At 38.6% G+C, this 24,780-nt stretch overlaps 1 protein-coding gene, 1 non-coding gene and 1 pseudogene across 2 annotated transcripts in view; all 3 read left to right on the forward strand.

Annotated features, from left to right (window-relative positions):
- Positions 1-346: 346 nt before the first annotated feature.
- On the forward strand, positions 347-1,698 carry LOC133752603 (EEF1A lysine methyltransferase 2-like; annotated as a pseudogene).
- A 3,062-nt stretch (positions 1,699-4,760) lies between these two features.
- ALG13 (ALG13 UDP-N-acetylglucosaminyltransferase subunit) overlaps positions 4,761-24,780 on the forward strand; it is an 89,700-nt gene continuing 69,680 nt past the window's right edge. Inside the window, 6 exon segments of the mRNA XM_062183040.1 lie at positions 4,761-4,850; positions 5,645-5,804; positions 5,968-6,079; positions 9,235-9,269; positions 9,272-9,303; positions 9,305-9,378. Of these exon segments, the coding sequence (XP_062039024.1) occupies positions 4,770-4,850; positions 5,645-5,804; positions 5,968-6,079; positions 9,235-9,269; positions 9,272-9,303; positions 9,305-9,378 (494 nt within the window). The 5' untranslated portion in view covers positions 4,761-4,769.
- On the forward strand, positions 14,199-14,315 carry LOC133753846 (U5 spliceosomal RNA). Its single transcript, XR_009865089.1, has one exon. It is a non-coding gene; the product is annotated as a U5 spliceosomal RNA (small nuclear RNA).

Raw genomic sequence — 24,780 nt, forward strand, 5'->3', positions numbered from 1 at the left:
TATTCTGCCTGCGGCACCAGCATCCCATTTGGGTGCCAATTTCTAGTCCCGGTCGCTCCTCTTCCAGTTCAGCTCTCTGCTGTGGAACGGGAAGGCAGTGGAGGATGGCCCAAGTACCTGGGCCCCTGCACCCGCATGGGAGACCGGGAAGAAGCACCTGGCTCCTGGCTTCGGATCGGGGCAGCTCTGGCCGTTGCGGCCATTTGGGGAGTGAACCAATGGAAGGAAGACCTTTGTCTCTGTCTCTCTCTCTCACTGTCTGTAACGCTACCTGTCAAATAAATAAAATCTTTAAAAAAAGAAAATAATAAGCAAAGGTTGTTAAAATTATGCTTAATTGAAAACAATGTTTCAGAGTTCCAGCACTGAGGACAGCAGCCCCAGCAGTGTGGCTATGGTGTTATTCAGTGAAGGTAATCCCTCAGAGGATGAATTCATCTCCTTGGCTCTGGGGAAGCAAGAGCATTGGAATGCCGTCTATGAGAGAGAACTACAAACTTGCCAGGAATATGGAGATACAAAAGAAATCTGGTTTGGAGAAGAGAGTATGACTTGACTAATAAGGTGGATGAAGAAACAGAAGATTCCACTGGATGCAACCAGTGCTTCATATTGGAACTGGATATAGTGTTTTCCTGGTTGAACCTGCAAAATTTGGTTTCAGTAATATTATTGGCATTGAGTACTCTCCTTCAGCAATTCAGATTTCTGGAAGTATCCTAGAGAAAGAAGGGCTATCTAACTTTAAGTTGAAGGTATAAGATTTTTGAATCTTTCCACAAAGCTGTCTGGATTTAAAATTTGTATTGACAAAGGATCTTTTGATGCCATAAGCCTTAATCTTGACAATGCAATTGAGAAGAGGAAGCAATATGTGAAATCTCTCTCCAGGTGCTGAAACTAAAAGGCTTTTTTCTAATAATCTCATGTAATTGGACCAAGGCAGAGTTCTGAATGAATTCAGTGAAGGATATTTTGTGGGCCATCACTGTGGTGTAGCTGGTTAAGCTACTGTCTGCAGTGTTGGCATCCCATATCGCCACCAGTTTGAGTCTTGGCTGCTCCACTTCTTATCCAGCTCTCTGCTAATGCGTTTGGGAAAGCAGCGGACAATGGCCCAAGTCCTTGGGCCACTGCACCCATTTGGGTGACCCAAAAAAAGCTCCTGGCTCCTGGCTTCGGCCTGCCCCAGCCCCAGTCATTGCAGCCATTTAGGGAATGAACCAGTGTATGGTGGAGCTTTCTCACTCGCTCCCTCCCTCTATAACTCTAGTTTCCAGATAAATAAATAAATCTTTAGAAAAAGTTTCATTACTCAATTTTCCTTAGGAATTACCTAGCCTACCAATGACTAACCATTAATTCATTCAATTTAATGCCATCACATGGTTGATTAAAGATCTTGGAAAAATCTTCATGTAGGCATACTTCAAAGCATAGTTGTTATTGAAATGAAGTTTGTTGGAGTAATGATTTAATTTAGTTGAATACAATTTACATTTTTCACAATTGCAAACATTGTTAGGAATAATGTTAACTAACTTGATCAGAATATGTGTGCAAGTTTAAGAAAATATCACCCAAGTAAAACAAAAAGTATGCTTATATTACACTTAACAATGGTAAGTCAGAAAAAAAGACATAAGCCAAAGAATCATGTTAATTATGTAATCTTGTTTTCTCCATTAGTTTCTGTGAGATGTTTTATTATTAAAGTCTAGCACATTTAAAGTGTTAGAAGTTCAATTTTCTAATTTTCTAGGATTTTAAGATCATTCAGTTTATATATGTATTCATGTTCTTTAATTGAACAATGGTGCTCCTTCACATATCTTCCAGATATAAGAAAAGATTTCATAGACAACAATGAGAAGTTAAGGTCTTTCTGAGTAACAGCCACACAAATACAAAGAAAGCTTAAAACTTCAGCTGCACAGCAGGTTAAGCTGCTGTCTGCAAAGCTGGCATTCCATATGGACGCCGGTTTGAGTCCCGCTGTTCCACTTCCAATCTCACTCTCTGCTAATGCGCCTGGGAAAACAGTGGAAGATTGCCCAAGTGCATGAGCCCCTGCCCCTAGCTGGGAGACCGGGTAGAAACTCCTGGCTCCTGGCTTTAGACCAGCCCAGCTCTGGCCATTGCGGCCACTTCGGGAGTGAACCAGCAGATGGAAGATCTCTCTCTTTCTTTCTCCCTCTCCCTGTTGCTCTACCTTTCTAATAAAATAAATCTTTTTTTTTTGGACAGGCAGAGTGGACAGTGAGAGAGAGACAGAGAGGAAGGTCTTCCTTTTTGCCGTTGGTTCACCCTCCAATGGCCGCCGCGGTAGCGCGCTGCGGCCGGCGCACCGCGCTGATCCGATGGCGGGAGCCAGGTGCTTCTCCTGGTCTCCCATGGGGTGCAGGGCCCAAGCACTTGGGCCATCCTCCACTGCACTCCCTAGCCACAGCAGAGAGCTGGCCTGGAAGAGGGGCAACCGGGACAGGATCGGTGCCCCGACCGGGACTAGAACCTGGTGTGCCGGCGCCGCAAGGCGGAGGATTAGCCTAGTGAGCCGCGGCGCCGGCCCTAAAATAAATCTTTAAAAAAAAAAAGAGTCAACATAAAAACAAATCCTAATAAACCAAGAGATCAAAAAGCTATTCTTCCTGGTCGTATAAATTCTTAAATGATTTGAAGACGAAATAAATAAACACACAAACAAAAGTAATAAAACCTTCTATCATCTCTTGCCTAACAGAAGACAGGGCTTTATAATCCATTATTACTAATCTATACAATCTATTAATACAGGTCAAAGTCATACTATAAAACTGAATTCTCCCTTACTGTTGCTACCAAACATGTTTGTATCAAAAACAAAATAACAATAATGAAGAAAAAGGGTGCCAGTGCTGTGGCATAATGGGTAAAGCTGCCGCCTGCAGTGCTGGCGCCCCACATGGGCACCAGTTCAAGTCCTGGCTGCTCCATTTCTGATCTAGCTCTCTGCTATGGCCTGGGAAAGCAGTACAAGATGGCCCAAGGCCTTGGGCCCCTGCACTCACCTGGGAAACCTGGAAGAAGCTCCTGGCTCTTGGCTTCAGGTCGGCACAGCTCTGGCCGTTGTGGCCAATTGGGGAGTGAACCAGTGGATGGAAGACCTCTCTCTCTCTCTCTCTCTTTCTCTGCCTCTCCTCACTCTGTGTAACTGTCACTTTTAAATAAATAAATAAATCTTTAAAAAAATAAAGAAAAAAGAGAAAGGAAAAAATCAACTTTTAACAAATGTTAATTTTAAGCACCAACATGATCATCTCACAATATGGCATTAATGATAAATATACAAGAATTTTAATTTTCATGCTTTGTTATTAAATAGCAAAATATTCACTCTTAAGTGTCACATACCACAGTATGTTGAGCCATCACTTACAACACTGCATCCTCTATCAGATTGACACCTTGAATTCTTTCTTGTGCCAACGCAAGAACCTCTATTCCAGCCATTTCCGCTAATAGTCAATTATTGCTTTCACATAGAAGAAATGGTTTCTGCAGGTTAGTGTGCCTTGTGGTAAAATTCAGAGCAACTGAGGCATATGCATAAATTATAAGTTCAGGATGTTTTAGGACAGGTAAGATTTTTAAATGTCTTTATCTTTAAATTTCAATACATATTCATATTTTATTCCTCTTATTGGGCAGAAAATGATTGTACTTACGTATTTTTATTTAACCATGGCTTTTCTACATTCATTATTGAGCTGTAGTTGCACTGTACCATTCATTTCTGAAATTTGTTATCAACAAAGGGATAACAACATTATAACTCCTCAAAGATAACCCATTGTACAAGATTTATAGGAAACACCCTATAGAAAAAGGAGTCTGTCTTCTCAGCCTACTATTTTAGGCTTAATTCACCTCCAATTCTTTTCTGCCTTAAAATAATTTCTTCTTTTGGTTTCTGTGGATATATTCAGGCAGGCCAAAATATAAACATGACTTAAAGTGAGATTTTTAAGCTGGAAACACAAAACACATTAGAACCAGATAAAACAGGCAATAATTAACAGTATGATGGTGGCAGGAGTTTTTACACCTGTCTCTTGTACCTGCTTGCTAAAGTGTAATTTCTCTGTGGCACTCATGCTGATTTATAATCTACAGTTTAAATGGGTTACAGATCTAGGCTTCATTCCTTACTACCTCTATTTTACATAAAAAGTGTGCTAAGGGAGTTGACCAGTCTCTTTGCAGCTTCCAAGGGACCCTCCGGGACTCTGGTTTTTGGACAACCGGAGTTGAAAGAGCCTACGAATGATTTTTAAAAAGGCACTTTTACTTTTCATCCCCCTCCAGCTTCGCAGCCTCGAATTAAAACTATTTAACTCACATGTATCTTGGCAAAACATAGTAGCAAATAAAGAACCCCAAACTTTTCTATTATTAAAAGAGCTAAAGTGCCCAAGAAATGACCCCAGCATAATTCTAGGGATAGACTGGTTGGTCTTTTTTTTTTTAAATACTACTAAAGAGAAATTATATTAGGCAATTTCTTATCCCTTTACGGTGAGGGTCTCATGAGCAGTTAGACACAGAGTTTACAACAAGAGCCCGGAAAGAAATCCTCAAAGTCTTTGGCTCCACCCCACTGGGGACACAGGCATGGGTCCTGCCGCCCCCTGGCGGTCCCGGTCGACTTCCGCTTCTGCCACGGACCACCGGCCACCACACGCGTGGCCTATGCTACGTCACATCCGGTCCTTGCGAGTGGATCCCGCGCGATGAAGTGCGTGTTCGTTACCGTAGGGACCACCTGCTTTGACGACCTCATTGCGCGCGTCTGGGCGCACGAGAGTCTGCAAGTGAGTGGGGGAGGGGCGCGGGCGACGTCTGCGCTCGCCGCGCTTCGCCCGCCGAGGCCAATCTTCACTCCTGGCCTCGGTAACCTTGCCTGACCGCAACACGAGGAAAGAAATTACCACAGCTGTACCTCAGGTGCCGCCGCCCCTTGATTGGCTTTTCACTGCGCCCGGTCGAGTCCGCTTCCGGTTCTGCTCAGCCCCTCTAGGTCCTCCACTTCCCGCTCCTCGTCCCTCGTCGTTTCTCAGGGCTGTGCCTCCTCGTCCTTTCGGTGGCTCCTCCTTTCCCAGGCTTTTTTCCCTGGGATTCTCCGCCTTCGCCCCTCCTCCCTAACGGCTCCGCCCTCAGAGCTGGGGCTTCTGCCCAGCCCCGACACCCCGTCGTGTTCGGCCTTCCAGTCTGTGGGGTGCCCTCAGAGCTGGCGACCTCGGGCTTCGCGGCGTCCCCTGAGCGCGTCCCCCTAAAGGCTTGCGGTTCTCGCAGCCCAACTCGTGAGGAGGTAGAGCTCTGCTGTTCCCTGCTTCTCTCTGGCTAGTTTGCGACCCTCTTTTCAAAGTCTAACCCTGCTCTCCTTTTAGCCGTACTGGTTCTTTCCCGACTTGGCAAGCTGGGTCACCGAAATCCGTTTGGGCTAGTGAGGTTCCTGGGTCGGGCCCGGGACTGGCAAAGCTGGGAAAATTAAGGTTGTTTGGTAGCCCGTGCTCGGGTCTGCACCCTGGCTTTTAGGATTTGTTGTTACTGCGGTTTTCACGGGAGGCAGTTTAAAAGGCCCGCGTTTTCTTATTTCCTGTTTCAGATACCCAAGAGCTTTTATGACCAACTTATCCTCCAAACTGGTAGAGGAACTGTAGTACTTGAACCGTTCAGTGCTGAGTCTTTTACTCTGAATGTTTACAGGTACAAGGATTCCTTGAAAGAAGACCTTCAGAAAGCAGATCTTGCTATTAGTCACGCAGGTAAAATGCCTTAGAATCTCAGAATTTGGTCTTTGTGACATAACAAAAAATGAGCTGACACCGGGACCTTTCTGTCGCCAGAATTCCCAGTGGTAGCCCTTTTGAACATAATAATTACTGGAATTATTTGAATGTAACAATTGAGAACTTTATTGGAATTTAGTATTTCTGGATGAGCGAAGGATGGAAAATTCATCACCATGGCTCAACTTTCTGATAAGAAACGCTAAGCACAGAGAGGGAGATAGTTCACGCAATGACACCTGTAATGAACTGTGAACTTGAAATTAGTATTTGAGCTTAGATCTGAAGCAATGTTTAGCTTGCTGATGGGTTGGATTGGTCATGGTGAAATTCACTTTGAAAGATTTTTTTGCATTTCTGTTAAAAGTGTGTGTGAAATGAATTCAGAAATATTCTTTAGAAGCTATATATTATGCAAATCACTGCCTGCTTTTCAGAGAACCATCCTAATGATCTAGTTAATTAGACTTCCAGTTCCTTCATAATTGCATTTAGGGAACATTGCAGTTTTCACTGCCAGGAGGGAGGATATTCCTGGTTTTTAAAGAGTCTAGTTTTAAAGAGTCTAGTTTTTAAAGAGTCTAGTTAAAGAGGAGAGAAAGTCATTAGAAACAGACGTTACTAACAGATTGGTGATCAAAAACTTAGAAAATAGTAGCTAAAGAGTTTTTGGAACTGCTCTGAATGCTTTGTGTATTTTATCTTGTTTGATTCTTACATACAAAGGAAATAAGAGGAAATTCCAGAAGCTTCATGGCAGTTACAATTAAACAATGTTTATTTTGGTGCAAAAAACTTGAAATCCATGAGTAACTTTTTTCATAACACACATTTTCCATAAATTTTTCATGTACTTGTGTTTCTCCATTTTACAGATGAGGAAACAGAAACGTGTTAAGTTAGTTGTCCAGTCAACAGATAATTAATTACCCCCTCCTGTAAAAGGTACTGTCTACATATCAATGTTCTTGCTCCCATTTAAAATAGCTGGGTGATTTTAGATTCAAAGTTGAATTGATCCTAATATTTTATGGGTGAAAATTCATAGCAGTCTAACCATTCTGGGTATGGCACCTCAAGGGTAGACTCATAAGGAGTGGGCAGAGCTTTGCTTTATTATTAATTTTTCACATGGCAGGCTTGCCTTTTCTATTTGTGTTTGAATAGAAGTAAACTGTGACTATCCCTTGGTATCCTTGTAGGGTGGGTTCCAGTACCCTGTGCAGATGCTCCAGTCTCTTATCTAAAATAGAATAGTATTTGCATGTGGCTTAGACATATCCTTCCATAAACTGCACTTGAAATCATCTCAAGATTGCTTATAATACCTAATACAGTGTAAATGCGATATGCATGATAGTTATAAAAGGTTACTTCAAAAATTTTATGGAAAATAGAATTAAAAGATAAGTTTATTGATACAAAAACTTTGAAACCCACAGATTTTTCATAATGTTCACTTTCCGTGAATTTTTGAAGACTCTAGTATACATGAATTTCAAAAAAAATTATCAAAATAAACTTTTTATTTATTTGAAATGCAGAGTAAAAGAGATGCCTTCCATCTGTTGGTTCATTCTTGACATACCTGCAACAGCTAGGGCTGGGCAGTGCAAAAGCCAGAAGCCTGGAGCCTAGAACTCCATCCAGGTTTCTCAAATGGGTGGCAGCGATCCAAGTACTTGAGTCATTGTATGCTGCCTCCCAGGGTGTGCATTAAAAGGAAGCTGGGTTAGAAGTAGAGGCTGGAGGCCAGAATCCTGGCACAGCAGCTTAAGCTGCTGCCGGGGATGCCAGCATTGCATATGGGCACCTGTTCAAGTCTTAGTTGCACTGCTTTCGATCCAGCTGCCTCATGATGCACCATGGAAAGCAGCAGAAGATGGCCCAAGCACTTAGTCCCCTGTCACTTACACGGGAGACTTCATGGAGTTCCAGGCTCCTGGCTTCTGTGAACCCATAAAAAGAAAAGTCTGCTCTTTGAGCATGCATCCCAATGTTAAAAAATGAAGAAGAAGTGGAGGCTAGGCTAGAGTAGATCCCAGGCATTCTGCCACAATGCCTGCCCTGAAAATAAACTTAAAAAAAAAAGATTTATTTATTTGAAGTTACAAGAGGCAGAGGTGGGGAGAGAGAGAAAGATAACAGACACACTTTCAATCTATTGGTTCACTCCCAAAAAGACTACAATGTCCAGGGCTGGGCCAGGCTGAAGCCTGGATCCAGGAGCTTCTTCTGGGTCTTCCATGTGTGTGCAGGAACCCAAGCATGTGGAACATTTTCCACTGCTTTCCCAGACATATTAGCAGCAATGTCTGCTAATCCCATATGGGATGCCGGTGCTGCAGATGGCAGCTTTACCTGCTACACCACAGTGCTGGTCCCAAAAATAAACTTTTAATTCCATTTTTCCACAAACTTTTAAAAGTATTCTTGTATTATGTAGGGAGTAATGACAAGAAAAAAAATCTAAACATGTTTTGTACAGATCGTTTATTTCCAGAATATTGTTTTTTAAAGATTATTTATCTGAAAGGCAGAGTCACAGAGAGGGAGAGACAAAGACAGATCTTCCACCCACTAGTTCACTCCCCAAATGATTGCGATGGCTGGGTCTGGAACAGGCCCAAGCCAGGAGCCTGAAATTTCAGCTGAGTCTCACACGTGGGTGGCAAGGGCCAGCATTGTGGCACAGCAGGTTAAGCTGCTACCAGACACTGGACTCCCTTATGAGTGCCGGTTTGAGTCCAGGCTGCTCCACTTCCAATCCAGCTCCTTGCTAATGCACCTGATAAAGTAGCAGAAGATGAACCAAGTGTTTGGGCTCCTGTCACTCACATAGGAGACTGGGATGGAGTTCCAGGCTCCTGGCTTTGGCCTGGCACAGCCTCATCTGTTGCAGCTATTTGGGGAGTGAACTAGTGGGTGGAATATCTGTCTCTGTCCCTCTCTGTGACTCTGCCTTTCAAATAAATCTTTTTTTTTTAAGTCGTATTAACAAATTTGATCTTTGGGGGCTAATGCTGTGGTGAAGTGTGCTAAAGCCCTGGCCTGCAGTGTCAGCATCCCATATATGCACTGGTTCAAGTCCTGGCTGTTCCACTTTATATCCAGCTCCCTGATGATGCGCCTGGGAAAGCAGCTGAGGATGTCCTAAGTCCTTGGGCCCCAGTACCCACGTGGGAGATTTGGAAGAAGCTCCTGGCTCCTGGCTTTGGATTGGCTCAGCTTCAGACCTTGCAGTTATCTGGGGGAGTGAACCAGCGGATGGAAGACCTCTCTGTCTCTACCTCTCTCTCTCCCTCTCTCCCTCTCTCCGTCTCTCTCTATACCACTGTCTCTACCTCTCTCTGTAACTCTTTCAAACAAATAAAATCTTTTTAAAAAATGATCTTTTTTTTGGTAGGTGCAGGAAGCTGGAGACTCTGGAAAAAGGAAAGCCACTGTGGTAGTCATAAATGAAAAGTTGATGAATAATCAACTGGAATAATCAGCTGGAATTGGCAAAGCAGCTGTACAGAGAGGGGCATCTCTTCTACTGTACTTGCAGGTATACTAGAGACCGATTATTTGACCACTAACTATAATTCCTCCCTGACTGTTCTTATCTACTTACCTAGCCCGCCGGTCTTCTTTTAGCTGTTCTCTTCTCCTGCTTACCAAACATACTTTGATTTTTCTCACCTATAAAATCATCTCATTTGTTTCTTTATGTTTTTAACTGACCTCTGTGTTACATGCCTTTCTATGTATGTGACTGTTTCTTTACATGTGAGTATCTGGGTGTACAAGTCTCTGAGAATCTAATTTTTATGTTCATCATTTAGATTTTCAGTATTCAGGGGAGGCATTTACTTACTTTAGTTAAAGTTTTGTATTTAGTAAGCCCGTTGGCATCCCTAAATTAAATTTACTCATTCATGCATTCAGCTGTACCTAATATGTAATAGATGCTGTTTTAGGTATTGTGGATACAGTGGTAAAGAAGAGGTAAAGTCCCTGTGCTCATAATGCTTACATTCTAGTGGTGGTTGATTAGCAAGCAGTAAATAAGTACACAAGTAATCACAATAATTTCACCTGAAGGAATGTCCTGCAAAGAAAATAAGACCTGGAGTGAAGACCAATTAGATATAATTGTCAGGAGAGGTTTGACATGATCTTTGAGCTGAGGCTTGAATTCCCTGGAAGAGCCAGTCATGTGAAGCTCTAGAGGTAGAGGAACAGCAATTGCAAAAGCCCAAAATTAGGAGTAAAGTTGGAATTTTGTGTGCTTGAGGAGCAGAGGGAAGTTTAGTGTGGCAGGAACATAGCAAGGGAGAACGTAGTGCAAGATAGGGCTCGGCAGGTATCGTTCATGCAAGAGTTCTGATTTTATTCTGCATTAAGTGACAAGTCTTTGGAGCGTTTTAGGTAGGGGGATTACTTTATGGTAAGAAGTATTATTTTCTACAAGTGTGTTAGAATTCAACAAGAACTGATTGACATCATAATAGGAGGATGAAGAAAATTGCTGGTTTGTTTTCTATTGTTCTTCCTTAAGATCCTGGAAGCTTCCCAAAGGGCTGGTCAGTAGTTTCTAACTGTTTGACTTTAAAACATACCCTAATTTGATGTTTTGAAGAGTAAAAACATAGGAGTATTTAAAATTACTTATTTTTGTTATATTGAAGTTAATTTAGAATAAAAATAAGTAAACCATAGAAGAAATTGGCTAGACCATAATAAGCTTTCCTTTTAATTTTCCTGTTTTAGGCGCTCAATAAATACTTGTTCATTCATTAATACTTATTGAGCACCTACAATGTGCAAGGTATTATTCTAGGAACTTGCTATATCCATCAGTGAACAAAATCAAGATTCTTACTCTCATTGAGAGGACACAGATTCACTCATTCAGGAGTAAAATTGTTTGTGTCCTCCTTTGTATACCAACAGAGGTGTTAGAGGGTCCTATAATGTAGAAGCTGGTTTTGAAGCATTGTGAGCCAGTGGAGAAGCTAGACGATTAAAATTATGTATGCTTTAGATAATAGGCATATCTGTCTTTGTGTAACTGAGATTGCTAGGGGTTAACATCAGTTTTTAAGATAAATAAACTTTCATTTTCCTAACTGGTTTATGTGAATCTATTTTTCCAGATACATTTGAGGAATATTTTCACTTTAAATGATAAACAGCTGTGACTTTAAGTTAGTACCTTATAAAGGGAGAAACATTGACTTCAGAAACACATGCTGACATTTTACTGAGGTCTAAAGGGAAACTGTACACTTCTTTAATTTTCTCATTTTTTCCCACAATTTTAGAAGTTTTTTTAAGAAAGTCACATACATGAAAGCAGTAAGAATCAATAATTGGTTATATTTTTATTTTAGGTAAATCATTTTTTTTCCAAATTTAGACTGGTTGGTTGTATATCTGTTCAAATTGAAGTGACTGATTTAAATAAATTCCTGAAACAACAGTTTCATGTTGTGGTTTAGAACCTTATTTCTAAAATGCATGATGGTTATATATTGCTTATTTATATATGGATTTATGATAGTAAATTACTGGCAGGATAGTTATTTTAAAATCCTCATGCATGGTCTAGTCTTTTGTTATCCGGCAGCTATTATATTTGGTTTCATTTATTCTGTTTTCATAAATTAATTTTGTTTTAATTTATATCTGCTCAGTTCTAAGAAGTATTACGAAGCCACATGAACACTTTTTTTCATGAAGTAACTGCATTTCTGAAATATTACCTTGATATAAAAAAGAATGTATTTGTTGAATTGGGGTTGACATTTTATAGTATTCTTTGTATTGCTTTAATTATCTTGGTATGTATGCCTAGAATATTAAAATACATAAAAATTATATGTGTAGTTTAAGAAACATCACTATGTTCTTGGAAGTAGATTTTAGTCATCAGGTGGACAGCAAGTAATTATGAAACTTTCTCCTGTTACCTAAAAGTTTTCTTCTTTTGTTTTAGCATACTTCCTGGGTTGTTACAGTCAATGGATTATTAAAACTGAAATGTTATCCTCCTGGCCAGCCAGAAAAATTTTCTACATTTTTGGATAAAGTTGTTGGATTACAAAAATAAACACTAAACCCTTTGTACTTTAAAAACACTCCCGAATCCAGTACATGAAATGTAGCCAAATCAAATTAAATGCATAATACTTTTCAGAACAATATAAATTAATAAACCTCTTACATCTATGGAATGTACGTATGTAGGAAATTTTATGGTATACACATTTGCAATGGGGTCAGAATTCTAATTGCAATTTAATGTACTTATTATTTTTTACCCAGTCTTCAATATGTAGTGAGAATTCACAGCTTTGGTCTTAGAATTCCAAATGGATTTGGAATCATGGGAAGAAAATGAAATTTTAAAAATTGGACAAATGCCGTAAAGGTAGTTAGCTTTGATGTTCCTGAGAATTAAAAAAATGAAATATTAACTTTTAAAAGTTGAGAGCTGTTGCCTTTACCTTCATAATTCAGGGAACCAATATTTTTTAAAGCAGAAATGTTAGATTGTGCTCTATGAAGTAAAAAGCTCAATAATTGCCTGAAAAACATTAGATCTGATTATCTATTTTACTTGGAGAAACTACTTTTGTCCTAAAAGGTAGGGTGAAATGGATGTGCTCTTTTCCCTCTAACATAAGTAGAAATGACAAAATAATTTTGCTCAGTGTCAAGTCTTTACTGGTTTGAGAAGACTAAACCAAAAGAAACTATACTAGTAGGACAGTAGGACAGTAGGACTTAACCATTATTTTTTTTAAGGATCCCCTCTCACAGTTGTAATGGAAAATTTATTTTAATTTATGTGCTTATAAAATTAGTTTTACAAATTAGGTAGGCATAATGGATTAAGTATATGGTTTAAGTTCATGTGATAACTTGAGATAGATACACTATTCTTTCTGATGAAAGTGCGTGGTCTCAAGATCTTTAGAATAAAATAGATTATCCCTAAGTGTCCATAGTTCTTTGGTAGGTAGTTTCAATGTAACTTATCCATAAAAGTAGATATTCACTATAAAGACCAACCTTCTCTTATCCTACCATCCCAAAATATTAAATGTTCCAAACATTTTAATTTAGGATACATTATATGATGTTTTATAGGCTTATTTTTCTGATTGTGTTTTACTTAGAAAGTGGTGACTGAGAAGTGCTCTGGGTAGCAAATGGAAGACAACTTGGATTAAAACTTTGCTGAGAGTAATCTAAAAAGTGAGTAATCTATATCTACATAGTTGAGAATTCACAGCACCATGATTATGGTTGTATATTAATGTTTTACTAATGTTTTAGGAAAGGTCCTGTTCAAATCCAGGGAGAGAATTTTAGTGTCTTTTGAGCCCTTGAAATTACATTTTTCTCATTTCAGAAAAACTGTGGCTTGAAGTTTATATTCGTCACTCAGTCCTTATTTTATGGCGCACAAAGGACTAACCATAGAGACTCTGAAAGTAATGAAAGGAGGGGTTTACTCAAATAGCAGACAGCTAAAATCCACGATTCCTCAAATCCTTTGTTTTCTACTTTTCTGCAAGAATGCATAATCTACAATACATTTCATTGAGCAGAAGCTTAAGCCAATGGTGTCAATTCTAACATCTCTGACTACAGTTATATCTGTTATGGGGTTTTAAATCAAAGAATATTTTAGAGTCCTTCCGGCTTGCCAGGGAGTCTCAAGATTATGTAGTGTAATGCCATCATTTCTCAGGTGAGGAAAGAGATGAGAGATTACAGTTTGCCTAAAATGACAACTTTTGGCACAGCCACCGCTAGAAGCAGCTTCTTGATTTTCATTCCCGTGCTTTCTGTCATACCGTAAGTTGTAAGCTTTTTGGTTCTTTATAGTTGTTTGCTTAGTATTTATCTTAATTACAGTAATCCCTCTCAAGGAAAGTTTTATTTATTTTCACAAGTTATTTTAGTAATTTCACACATGAATTTTCCTTTGGTGTATGGCAGCCTCATCTAGCGCTTAGAAATGTGTCGTTCCTGAATTTTTGGGATCTAGCAAAATGTTCTGTGCAGAATTAGTACTAGGAATGAATTAATACTGTAAGACAAAGGATTATGGAGTTTTGGGAGTGGGAAAAGAATTTAAAGAATGTGTGCTACAAACCACTCATTTACAGATGAAAAAGGCTAAGGTAGATTAACTGCCAAGTTCACATCTTACTGTTCTTTATGAAAAATTGGTAATCAAAATTCTAATTGAAATGTTTCCTCAATATAAATTTGATTTCATTGCATGACAGGGCCTCAGGTTTATAAAGTCAGTGAATAAGTGGAATATGATTTATTTAGCAGTTTTATATTAGAAATATTTGAGTTTCCATACTCTGGTTTCTCTTCAGATCGTATAAATCTTTCGCCTTTTACTAAAGATTTCCGTGGAGAGGAACAATTCTGAGTCGTTACCCAATTTTTTGAGGGCCTTGCTTTTGCAGGGCTTAAAAAAAAAAAAAGAAAGAAATATTTGAGTTTCCAGTGCTATGAAAGAAGAGAGTTTGGTTTTTGGAAATTTACCCTGTGGTTAGGTTCAGAGGTGGACAGGTGTTAGTTTATGGTGTTGGAATAGATGGAAAAGTATGAGGTAGTGTGAGATAATTTGGGGAATGGAGATTTTAGGTGACTGTGTTTATAACTTGGGAGAAAAGAAAGAGCTGGAATCATTTAGTGGTAAGATAGTACTTGGCATAGTGTTCAGGAACATTTAAAAGTTGTCACTATCTGAAAGTATTATCAAGTTTCTGATTTTTGATAGCTTAAAGTTCTACTTTGTATGCTTTTAAAGGTAAATAATATGTAGGTACAAAGGAAAATATAAATAGATTGTTGCTTTGACTTAGGAAGAATTTTCCATGACTAAAGTTAGAGATGACTAACAATAATGTAGAGGTTTCTTGGCCCTTTGTTACAGTATAGGCACTTAGTCTTTCTGATTTGTTCATGATATAGAAGATGAAAGATAACCAAAACTGTGCATACAGCCTGAGAAATGAGATATGTGAAAGGATAGTTTGCAATGATTTTTGTAAAATATTTGGGAAGGATAGTCCTGAGAGCCATGTGATAACCAGTTTTCTACTCTACAACTAGTAGCATGTTTTTGTGGAGGAATGAAAAAGAACAATTGCAGTCAACCCTTGTTGAATGTTTCCACATCAGCTACTAGTGAAAGTACTTTATAAATATGAATTCATTTAATCTTTACAATAACTCTATGAAATAGTTGCTATTATCCCATTTTGCAAATGAAGGATCTGAGCTCAGGATATGAAGTGAAAAAGGAATTTTATGCCATTTAAGGATTTTAAAAAGGCTCCCAAAATTGTAATTGGAACACTGAATTCCAGTATGTAAGTACTTCAAAAAGTTTGTGGAAAATGGAAATAAAAGACAAGATTCTTTTAATGTGAAAATTCATGAAATATATGCATTTTTAAAATATTTATTGTCTAAGAACTTTTTGAAGACACCTGATGTTTCCATCATTTATGGGGATGGAAGAATGGGGCATTTAAAATCAGAAGACTATTCCAGCAAATTTCATGTATACTAGCCACAAGTATATAACCTTGTTTGAGTTTTTTCATTGCACACTGACAACTATTCATAGAAACCATGTGGAGAAACTTTCCCAGTTTAGCTAGTTGCATATTATTAGTATTATTGTTTTTCCCTCGAATGTCTATATTTAAGGTTCTCTTTTGGTCCTCTTTATATATTTTTCCTGGAATTTTCATCATTCTCAGAGATTATACTATTGTTGATTCCCCTATCTGTGTCTCCCAAATCATGATTTGAGCTTGTCAATGATATTTCCAGTTGCCTATTGGCCATATCTGTCTGTTAATTCTGTAAGCCCTTCTCCACAAACTAAAATACTCCTTTTCAAGATCCTTATTTTTATTAATGGAGTTAACCATTTAAAAATCAGTTAACCGCTTACATCTGATTGTTCACAAGTAATCTCAGCTTTACTTCCTAAGCATCCCAAGCCTATTTATTTATTAGTTCAGTCTTATAAGTGCATAATAAGATCCTGTGTTTTGTGTCAGCAGAACTTAAGATGTGATTCCTGCTCTGGAGGAGCTTTTAACCTGTCTAGTTATGGAAGCTCTGTGTTTTACTCATTTTTGAATCCTCTGCCTTAAAGAGTAGGCTTTATATAAATGATTTCTGTACTTTTGTAATTTAGTAGTTTTCTGATTAGGTATTGGTTCTAAGAAACATTTACACATGTTTATTTCAAAGTGTCTTTGATTTGATTCCATGTAGTATTTCTCTTGTTCAGAAGAACGATGAGGCTATCGCATGGTATGGTGAACTTTGTAGGATCAAGCGTTTATAGAAATGGCATGCCAAATTTAACAGTGCTAATCCGATGAAAACTCCTTAAGATATTTAACAGTCTATCAAATAGTGTTACCTGCTGGGGAATTGTAGTAAATCATGTTAAAAATCAAGTATATAAAAAGCAGTATAGTGATTTCTAGTAAAAGATTACATGGACAAAAATTTAGGTTACTACCAAATAATACTTAACTACTAATTAAATAGTGAATTCCCTACATGAATATTCTAGTACTATCTTTATATATTGCTGTTAATTCTTATGTATTTGTAGGTGACTAAGAAAAGGTAGACAAATCTACAAGAATATAGAATCCTTGCTTCTGGTTGTTAATATCAATTCTTGAGAAATATTTTGAAGAACTTTTTATATTGTTATACACTTCAATCTTATCTCACTTCTAGATATTTATGTGCTTTTACCACATCCTGGCCAAAATTCTTTCTTTTGTTTGATACACTATCATAACTTCCAAAATGTCTTTATTTTGATGGCTGCAATCTTGTTCTAAACGACTAAGTTTCTTTTTAAAATACTTAATACTTACTCTTCTCTCCCTACTCACACATATACATAGCAGTGACAGGTGCCTGCTGGTCCCAGATTAAGAATCCCTAGTTTGAGGCCAACTTCATTAACTTCATGCTTTGGTCTTTGATTATTAGTTTTGATACTAACTTCTATATTATTTTATAATTATAATTTCATAATTCTTTTAAACCCTTCTGATTAAATTTGTTTAGTGATACCCAATTTTTTATAATGCAGTGTTAATTGTAAGCTTTTCACATCAAATTGAAAACATCAAACATCTCATTTGGAAACTAACCTTAATTCTCTTAAACTGTTAATTCAGTGTCTATAACCCATAATGCTGTGTGTAGCACTATTTCTAATTGATAAAAAGGATTAAATGGAATTTTTTTTAAAAAAGTTATAGTTATGTTTTAGGATATTTACTACATTAGGCTATTTGGCAAAGGTGACCAGTGAGGCAATACAGTATTGGATTTAGTTCTTTACTGTGAAGCATGTTTCTAAAGTACTTGTTTGTTAAACTATCATAGGCACTGCTTAAGTGATATCTGAGAGCACATACATTGCAATTTTTTCATTGTTCGTTTCTCCCTTAGTACAGGATAAAATACTGTTGATCCAATGCAAGTGTGAAGTGTATGTATAGTATACTCCCCAAAGTTAGCAGTGGAAAGCACTCCTAAATCTTTAGCTTAAATTATTAATTTTCATGATCTCTGTTTTCTCACTTGTGAATTAATAACACTAGCTTTCCTTATATGTAATTTCTAAGACATAAAACCAATTGTGTGGCATGTTTAAAAATAAAAAAAAGCCTTTGAAACAATACATTTTTCTCTGTTTTCGTTTTAAGAAATAGGAGTATGCAGAGGTGTTTCCCTAGAATTCAGTCTATAGCCCTAAATGATACAGAGAGTAGATTCTTAATTGAATTTCATATTAAATTCATTTTCAGGCTCGAGTTGAGGTTATAGTTAGAGGATTAAAGTTATTTAGAAGTTTAAGTGAGTTTTTCTAGTATTTTAAAACAAAGAATGTTCTGGTTTATTATTCCTCCTCCCAGCCATTCTATCGCAAGACTGATCAGACACTGTAACTATCTTAGGTCAACAAACAACAACCCTGAGTGCATTTCTGCAGCAAAGCAATCAATTTTAAATAAAAGTACTATTTCCCCCCCCATCTCTATTATAATACATCAAGTGGAAAAAAGGGAAGAGAAGAAAATGAAAGAAAGTAGTTCTCAGTAATGTTTTATTTCGTTTTTCACTTCTATGCAAGGATTACTACTCTGGCAGATATCTTCTTTTTCTCGTTTTTATTTTCTCCTTCCTAAAACTTGAAAAGATTGGACAGGTTGTGAGGTGTTTTTTTTTTTTTTTTTTTTTTTTTTTTTTTTTTTTTTTTTTTAAACCATTGTGGTTCCCTTGCCTCCTAAATTCTGCTTTGCTATTTTTTTTGAATATCCACCATGAAAAATAACAGATTCTTGTTCCAAGGTGCTATTAAAAACATTTGTTAAAAGTTTACCATTATATATTCAATAATGAAAGACCTTAAAAAGATGTTTTATAAAGTTGAAGAGTTAATTTCTCCCAATGGACCCCATGTTACTTGATACTAAAACTATTTAATTTACCATGAAGTTTTTAGATACTGATTACCTTTTTCAGTAGGTTCTAAGTTTATAAAAGATTTGATCTGCTTATTTCGTTTGATAAGGTCAAATTTTTTCAGTTTTTTTTTTCCTTTTTTGACAGGCAGAATGGATAGTGAGAGAGAGACAGAAAGGTCTTCCTTTTTGCCGTTGGTTCACCCTCCAATGGCCGCTGCGGCCGGCGCATCGTGCTGATCCGAAGCCAGGAGCCAGGTGCTTCTCCTGGTCTCCCATGCGGGTGCAGGGCCCAAGGACTTGGACCATCCTCCACTGCCTTCCCGGGCCATAGCAGAGAGCTGGCCTGGAAGAGGGGCAACTGGGATAGAATCCGGCGCCCCAACCGGGACTAGAACCCGGTGTGCTGGCGCCGCAAGGTGGAGGATTAGCCTGTTAAGCCACGGCGCCAGCCTTATTCAGTTTTTTAAAAGATTTTTATTTTATTTTACATGAAAGCCAGAGTTACACACAGAGAGGAGAGGCAGAGAGAGAGAGAGAGAGAGAGGTCTTCCATCCAATGTTTCAATCCCCAGTTGGCCGCAATGGCCGGAGATGCACCAATCCAAAGCCAGGATCCAGGAGCTTCTTCCAGGTCTCCAATGCGGGTACAGGGGCCCAAGGACTTGGGCCATCTTCTTACTGCTTTCCCAGGCCATAGCAGAGAGCTGGATCAGAAGTGGAGCAACCGGGTCTCCATCCAGCCCTGATATGGGATGATGGCACTGCAAGTGGCAGCTTTACCCGCTAAGCTACAGCACCGACCCCAAATTTATTCAGTTTTCTATAGGCCAATCAATCTCACTTTTTTGCTTGGATAGTAGCCTAACACCACCACAGCTATTTTTATGGCTAATGTTGATCACAATCTTAACTACCTGAAGGAGGAACAAATCTGTTACCCACCATTGAATCACAGAATAATTCCTTAGACTTGTAAGAGAGCTCAGAGATCCTACAGCTCATCTCTGTTGTTTTACAGATAAGCAAACCCAGAGAAATTAAAGTGGCATAATACTTTTCATGATACTGTATTTCCTCTGAGAAACTAACTCAAAAGCATTATGTTGCATACGTTAACAATTACACTTTGAATGTCACAGATTATGTATGCTTTAAAAAATAATTCTGGGCAAAAATACCCCTCATTTACTTGATTGAAACATAAAGTGGGGCCAGCTCCGTGGTGCAGTAGGTTAATCCTCCACCTGTGGTGCTGGCATCCCATATATGCATCCCATATATGCAACAGTGAGAATGAGAGCAACAGAGAGATCTTCCATCCATGGTTAACTCTCCAAATGTCCACATTACTCAAGGCTGGGTCAGGCCAAAGCCAGGAGCCAGGTACACCATGCAGATCTCCCACATGGGTAGCAGGAATCCAGGTACTTTAGCAAACATCTGTTGCCTCTCAGGGGTGTACTTGCAGGAAGATGGATTGGAAATGGAGGCAGAACTTGGACCCAGGCACTGTGGTGTATCCCAAGCATCAACCTAACCTGTTCTACAACTTCTGTCCCACCTTTATTTTTGACCAAAGAATAATTTGGTGAACTACTTCGTCGGGTAGCAGCTAACAGCAATTAATATTTAATGAAGCATTTGTGTGTAAAACACTGAACATGTAGTGTTTTATATAATTATTACAACAATCTCAGGTTTATATTATAGAAAAATACGTACAGCAATATGTTTCAAATTTTAGAACATTACCAGATGGTTCATGGTGGAAAAAAATTGGGGGAAAGTCTAAGTCAAAACAAGTCAAGCAGTCACTTTAAACATTCCTTCTGGTCTTTAATATTAGTTATAGGCATTATGAATCACAAAGATCGAATTATAGTATAGAATGTTTCCTGAAAAATTGGCCTTGAAATCCTCTTTTTAACATTTAATAACTTGTGGAACACATTGTTCTAGAGCAGTAGGTCTCCAGGTATATTCCCTGGATCAGCATCAGCATCAGTTGAGAGCTTGCTAGGAATGCAAATTCTTAGGATCCATTCCAGATCTGCTAAATCAGAATCTGGGGAAGAGGCAATCTGTTTTTAACAAAGCTTCCCTTGAGAATCACTGTTCTGGATGTTTACAGGATTGGAATAGTTTTATGATGCCATTATTGTCAGCCAATTGGGATTTCAAGTGAAACAGATATTTTAAAGGACAGTAAAAATACCTTGAAATGCCTTTCTGTTATGAACAAGATTAAGTCTAGCCATGTCCCATGAGTTTTCCTAAAAAATTCTATTGTACTAATATGGAGATTGTAACCTATATTTATCATTTTAGCCTTCGTTCATTTTTTTTCTGCTTTGGCATATAAGTCCTGTGTATATTAATTGTGAAAACATCAGGAGACTGTATAGTTTTAGTTCTGATACTTTTACCGATTGCATATAAAAATGCAGACAAGTCTTATAATTAATCAAAATCTGTCTCTTCATCTATAAAATGAGAATTCTTTTTTTTTACTTTCTTCAAAGCCAAATATTTACTTTTATTTATTTATTTTTTATTAAACTTTTATTTAATGAATATAAATTTCCAAAGTACAGCTTATGGATTACAATGGCTTCCCCCTCCCAAAACTTCCCTCCCACCCACAACCCTCCCCTTTCCCGCTCCCTCTCCCCTTCCAGTCACATCAAGATTCATTTTCAATTCTCTTTATATACAGAAGATCAGTTTAGTATATATTAGGTAAAGATTTCAACAGTTTGCCCCCATATAGCAACACAAAGTGAAAAAAAAATACTGTTGGAGTACTAGTTATAGCATTAAATAACAGTGCACAGCACATTAAAGACAGAGATCCTACATAATATTTTTTTAAAAAATTAATTAATTTTCTATGCCATTTCCAATTAACACCAGGTTTTTTTTTTCATTTCCAATTATCTTTATATACAGAAGATCGATTCAGTATATAATTAGTAAAGATCTCATCAGTTTGTACCCACGCAGAAACACAAAGTGTAAAAATACTGTTTCAGTACTAGTTATAGCATCACTTCACGTTGGACAACACATTAAGGACAGATCCCACATGAGACGTAAGTACACAGTGACTCCTGTTGCTGAATTAACAATTTGACACTCCTGTTCATGGCGTCAGTAATCTCCCTAGGCTCTAGTCATGAGTTGCCAGGGCTATGGAAGCCTTTAGAGTTCACTGACTTTGATCTTATTCCGATAGGGTCATAGTCAAAGTGGAAGTTCTCTCCTCCCTTCAGAGAAAGGTACCTCCTTCTTTGATGGCCCCATTCTTTCCACTGGGATCTCACAGAGATCTTTCATTTAGGTCGTCGTCTTCTTTTTTTTTCTTTTCCATGGTATCTTGGCTTTCCATGCCTACAATACTCTCATGGACTCTTCAGCCAGATCCGAATGCCTTAAGGGCTGATTCTGAGGCCAGAGTGTTGTTTAGGACGTCTGCCATTCTATGAGTCTGCTGTGTATCCCGCTTCCCATGTTGGATCTTTCTCTCCCTTTTGGATTCTATCAGTTAGTATTAGCAGACACTTGTCTTGTTTGTGTGATCCCTATGATTCTTTGACCTATCAGAGCCATCGATTGTGAACTGAAATTGATCACTTGGACGAGTGAGATGGCATTGGTACATGACACCTTGATGGGATTGTATTGTAATCCCCTGGCACATTTCTAACTCCATCATTTGGGGCAAGTCTGATTGTGCATGTCCCAAATTGTACATCTCCTCCCTCTCTTTTTCCACTCTTAAATTTAACAGGGATCACTTTTCAGTTAAAATTTAAACACCTAAGAATAATTGTGTGTTAATTACAGAGTTAAAATGAGAATTCTTTTGTAGCCACAAAATTCAGCTTTACTGATTTTCCCAGTTCATTCTGCCATTCTTTTTCTTGCTCGCTAGCAATAAAATGTTTATATTAAACTTTTATTGTTTTAAGGTAGTACAGTAAATAATTTAAAGTATTCATTAATTCTGCAAGGCTTATAGCAAGCAGCACTTTAGTGTCCCACTCTTCTCCATCTATGATCTTGCTTCTTGTAGGTGAACATATTATTTTATATATATTGTAAGTAATATGCTCAAAATAGATTTTGTTTTTAAAATTTGAGTGTTATCTTTAATCTTTCTACATGTAAGAGAACTCAAATTTATACATTAATTTGACAATTGTATAAATTTATAGCAGTGATACTTTGGTATATATAAGCATTGTGGAATGAGTAAATCAGTCTGATTAGCTTATTCATCTCACCTACCATTTTTAAAACGCTTTTAAAAATTTATTTATTTTAAAGGCGGAGTTATAGAGAGAGTGAGAGACAGAGAGAGATGTTCCATCTGTTGGTTCACTCCCCAAAGGGCCACAATGACCAGGACTGGGCCAGGCCAAAGTCTGGAACTCTATCCAGGTCTCCCATGTGAGTGCAGAGTAAGGACTCAGGCCAACTTCTGCTGCTTTCTCAGGTGCACTGGGGGATCTGGGTCAAAAATGTAGCAGTCAGGACTGGAACCAGTGTTCATATCAGATGCTGGTGTTGCAGGTGGTGGCTTAACCCATTCCACCATAATGCAGACACCACCCATCATTATTTTTATGGTGAGATGTTTGAAACTTATTTTCATAGTGATTTTAAAATATACTGAGGCTCTCATTGTATAGTGGTAAAGCCGCCTCCTGTGATGCCAGCATCCTATATGGGCACCAGTTTGTTTCCCGGCTGCTCCTCTTCCCAACAGCTTCCTGCTAATGTCTTGGGAAAAGCAGTGAAAGATGACCCAAGTGTTTGGGACCCTGCCACTCCTGGAGTCCCAGATGAAGCTCCTGGCTCCTGGCTTCAGCCTGGCCGAGCCCAGTCCATTGCAGCCATCTGGGCAGTGAACCAGCAGATGCAAGATCTCTCCTTCTGCAACTCTTTCAAATAAATAAATAAATCTCTTAAAAATTAAAATATGTATTATTGGCTATAATCCCTCTGCCTCCTGTCTCTCTGAAACTTTGTAACATTTGATTAACAACTCTCGTGGGGCCAGCGCTGTGACTCAGTGAAGTAAAGCCCTGGCCTGAGGAGCCAGTATCCCATATGGGTGCCGGTTCTAATCCCGGCTGCTCCTCTTCCGATCCAGCTCTCTGCTATGGCCTGGGATAGCAGTAGAAGATGGCCCAAGTCCTTGGGCCCCTGCACCCACGTGGGAGACCCAGAAGAAGCTCCTAGCTCTTGGCTTCGGATTAGCACAGCTCCAGCCGTTGTGGCCATCTGGGGAGTGAACCAGGAGATGGAATGCCTCTCTCTGTCTCTACCTCTCTCTGAAACTCTGTCTTTCAAATAACTAAAATAAATCTTTTTTAAAAAAAAAAAAAACCTCTATTTCTCCATCTCCATCTCCATCCCCACTCCTAGCCTCTGGTACCCTTTATGCTAACTATATACTTCTGTGAGTAAAACTTTTTAGAATTCACATATATGAGAATACTTAAAAAAAGTTTGTGGAAAATGGAGTTAAACGATAAGTTTATTTAGGTACAAAATACTTTTGCATGTTTCATGTGTTCTCAGGGTCATTTAAAAAATTGTTGGCAATACTGTTATTCTGGAAGTTTTCCTCTATATTTTCTACTAACAAGTTTAAGTTTTTAATCCATTTTGATTGATTTTTGTATATGATATGAGACAAAGATCCAATTTCATTCTTTAGTAAGTAGATGGTAAATTTTCCTTTAAATGTATGGTGAATTTCTGGGCTTTTTAAAAATATATTTATTTATTTGAAAGGCAGAGTTAGAGAGACAGGAAGAGATCTTCCATCTGTTGGTTCACTCCCCAAATGCCTGCAATGGTCATGACTGGTCTAGGTCAAAGCTGGGAGCCAAGAATTTCTTATGGGTCTCCCACATGGGTGTAGGGGCCCAAGTGCTTGGCCCATCTTCTGCTGTTTTGCAGGAGCATTAGCAGGGAGCGTGATTGGAAGTGGAGCAGCCGAGTCTTGAACTGGCGCCCATATGGAATACTGACATCGCAGGTGGAGGCTCAACCCCCTATGCCACAATGCTGGCCTGAATTTCTAGGCTTTCTATCTGATTCTGTAGATAAATGTATGTGTTTTTATGCTACTACCATGGTGTTTTTTTGTTTGTTTGTTTTTTATTTTTTGACAGGCAGAGTTAGAGAAAGAGACAGAGAGAAAGGTCTTCCTTCTGTTGGTTCACCCCCAAAATGGCTGCTACGGCTGGCGGGCTGCACCAATCCAAAGCCAGGAGCCAGGTGCTTCCTCCTGGTCTCCCATGGGGTGCAGGGTCCAAGCACTTGGGCCATCCTCCACTGCACTCCCGGGCCACAGCAGAGAGCTGGCCTGGAAGAGGGGCAACCGGGAGAGA

This window comes from Lepus europaeus, chromosome X (assembly GCF_033115175.1).
Source record: "Lepus europaeus isolate LE1 chromosome X, mLepTim1.pri, whole genome shotgun sequence".
NCBI classification, from domain to species: Eukaryota; Metazoa; Chordata; class Mammalia; order Lagomorpha; family Leporidae; genus Lepus; species Lepus europaeus.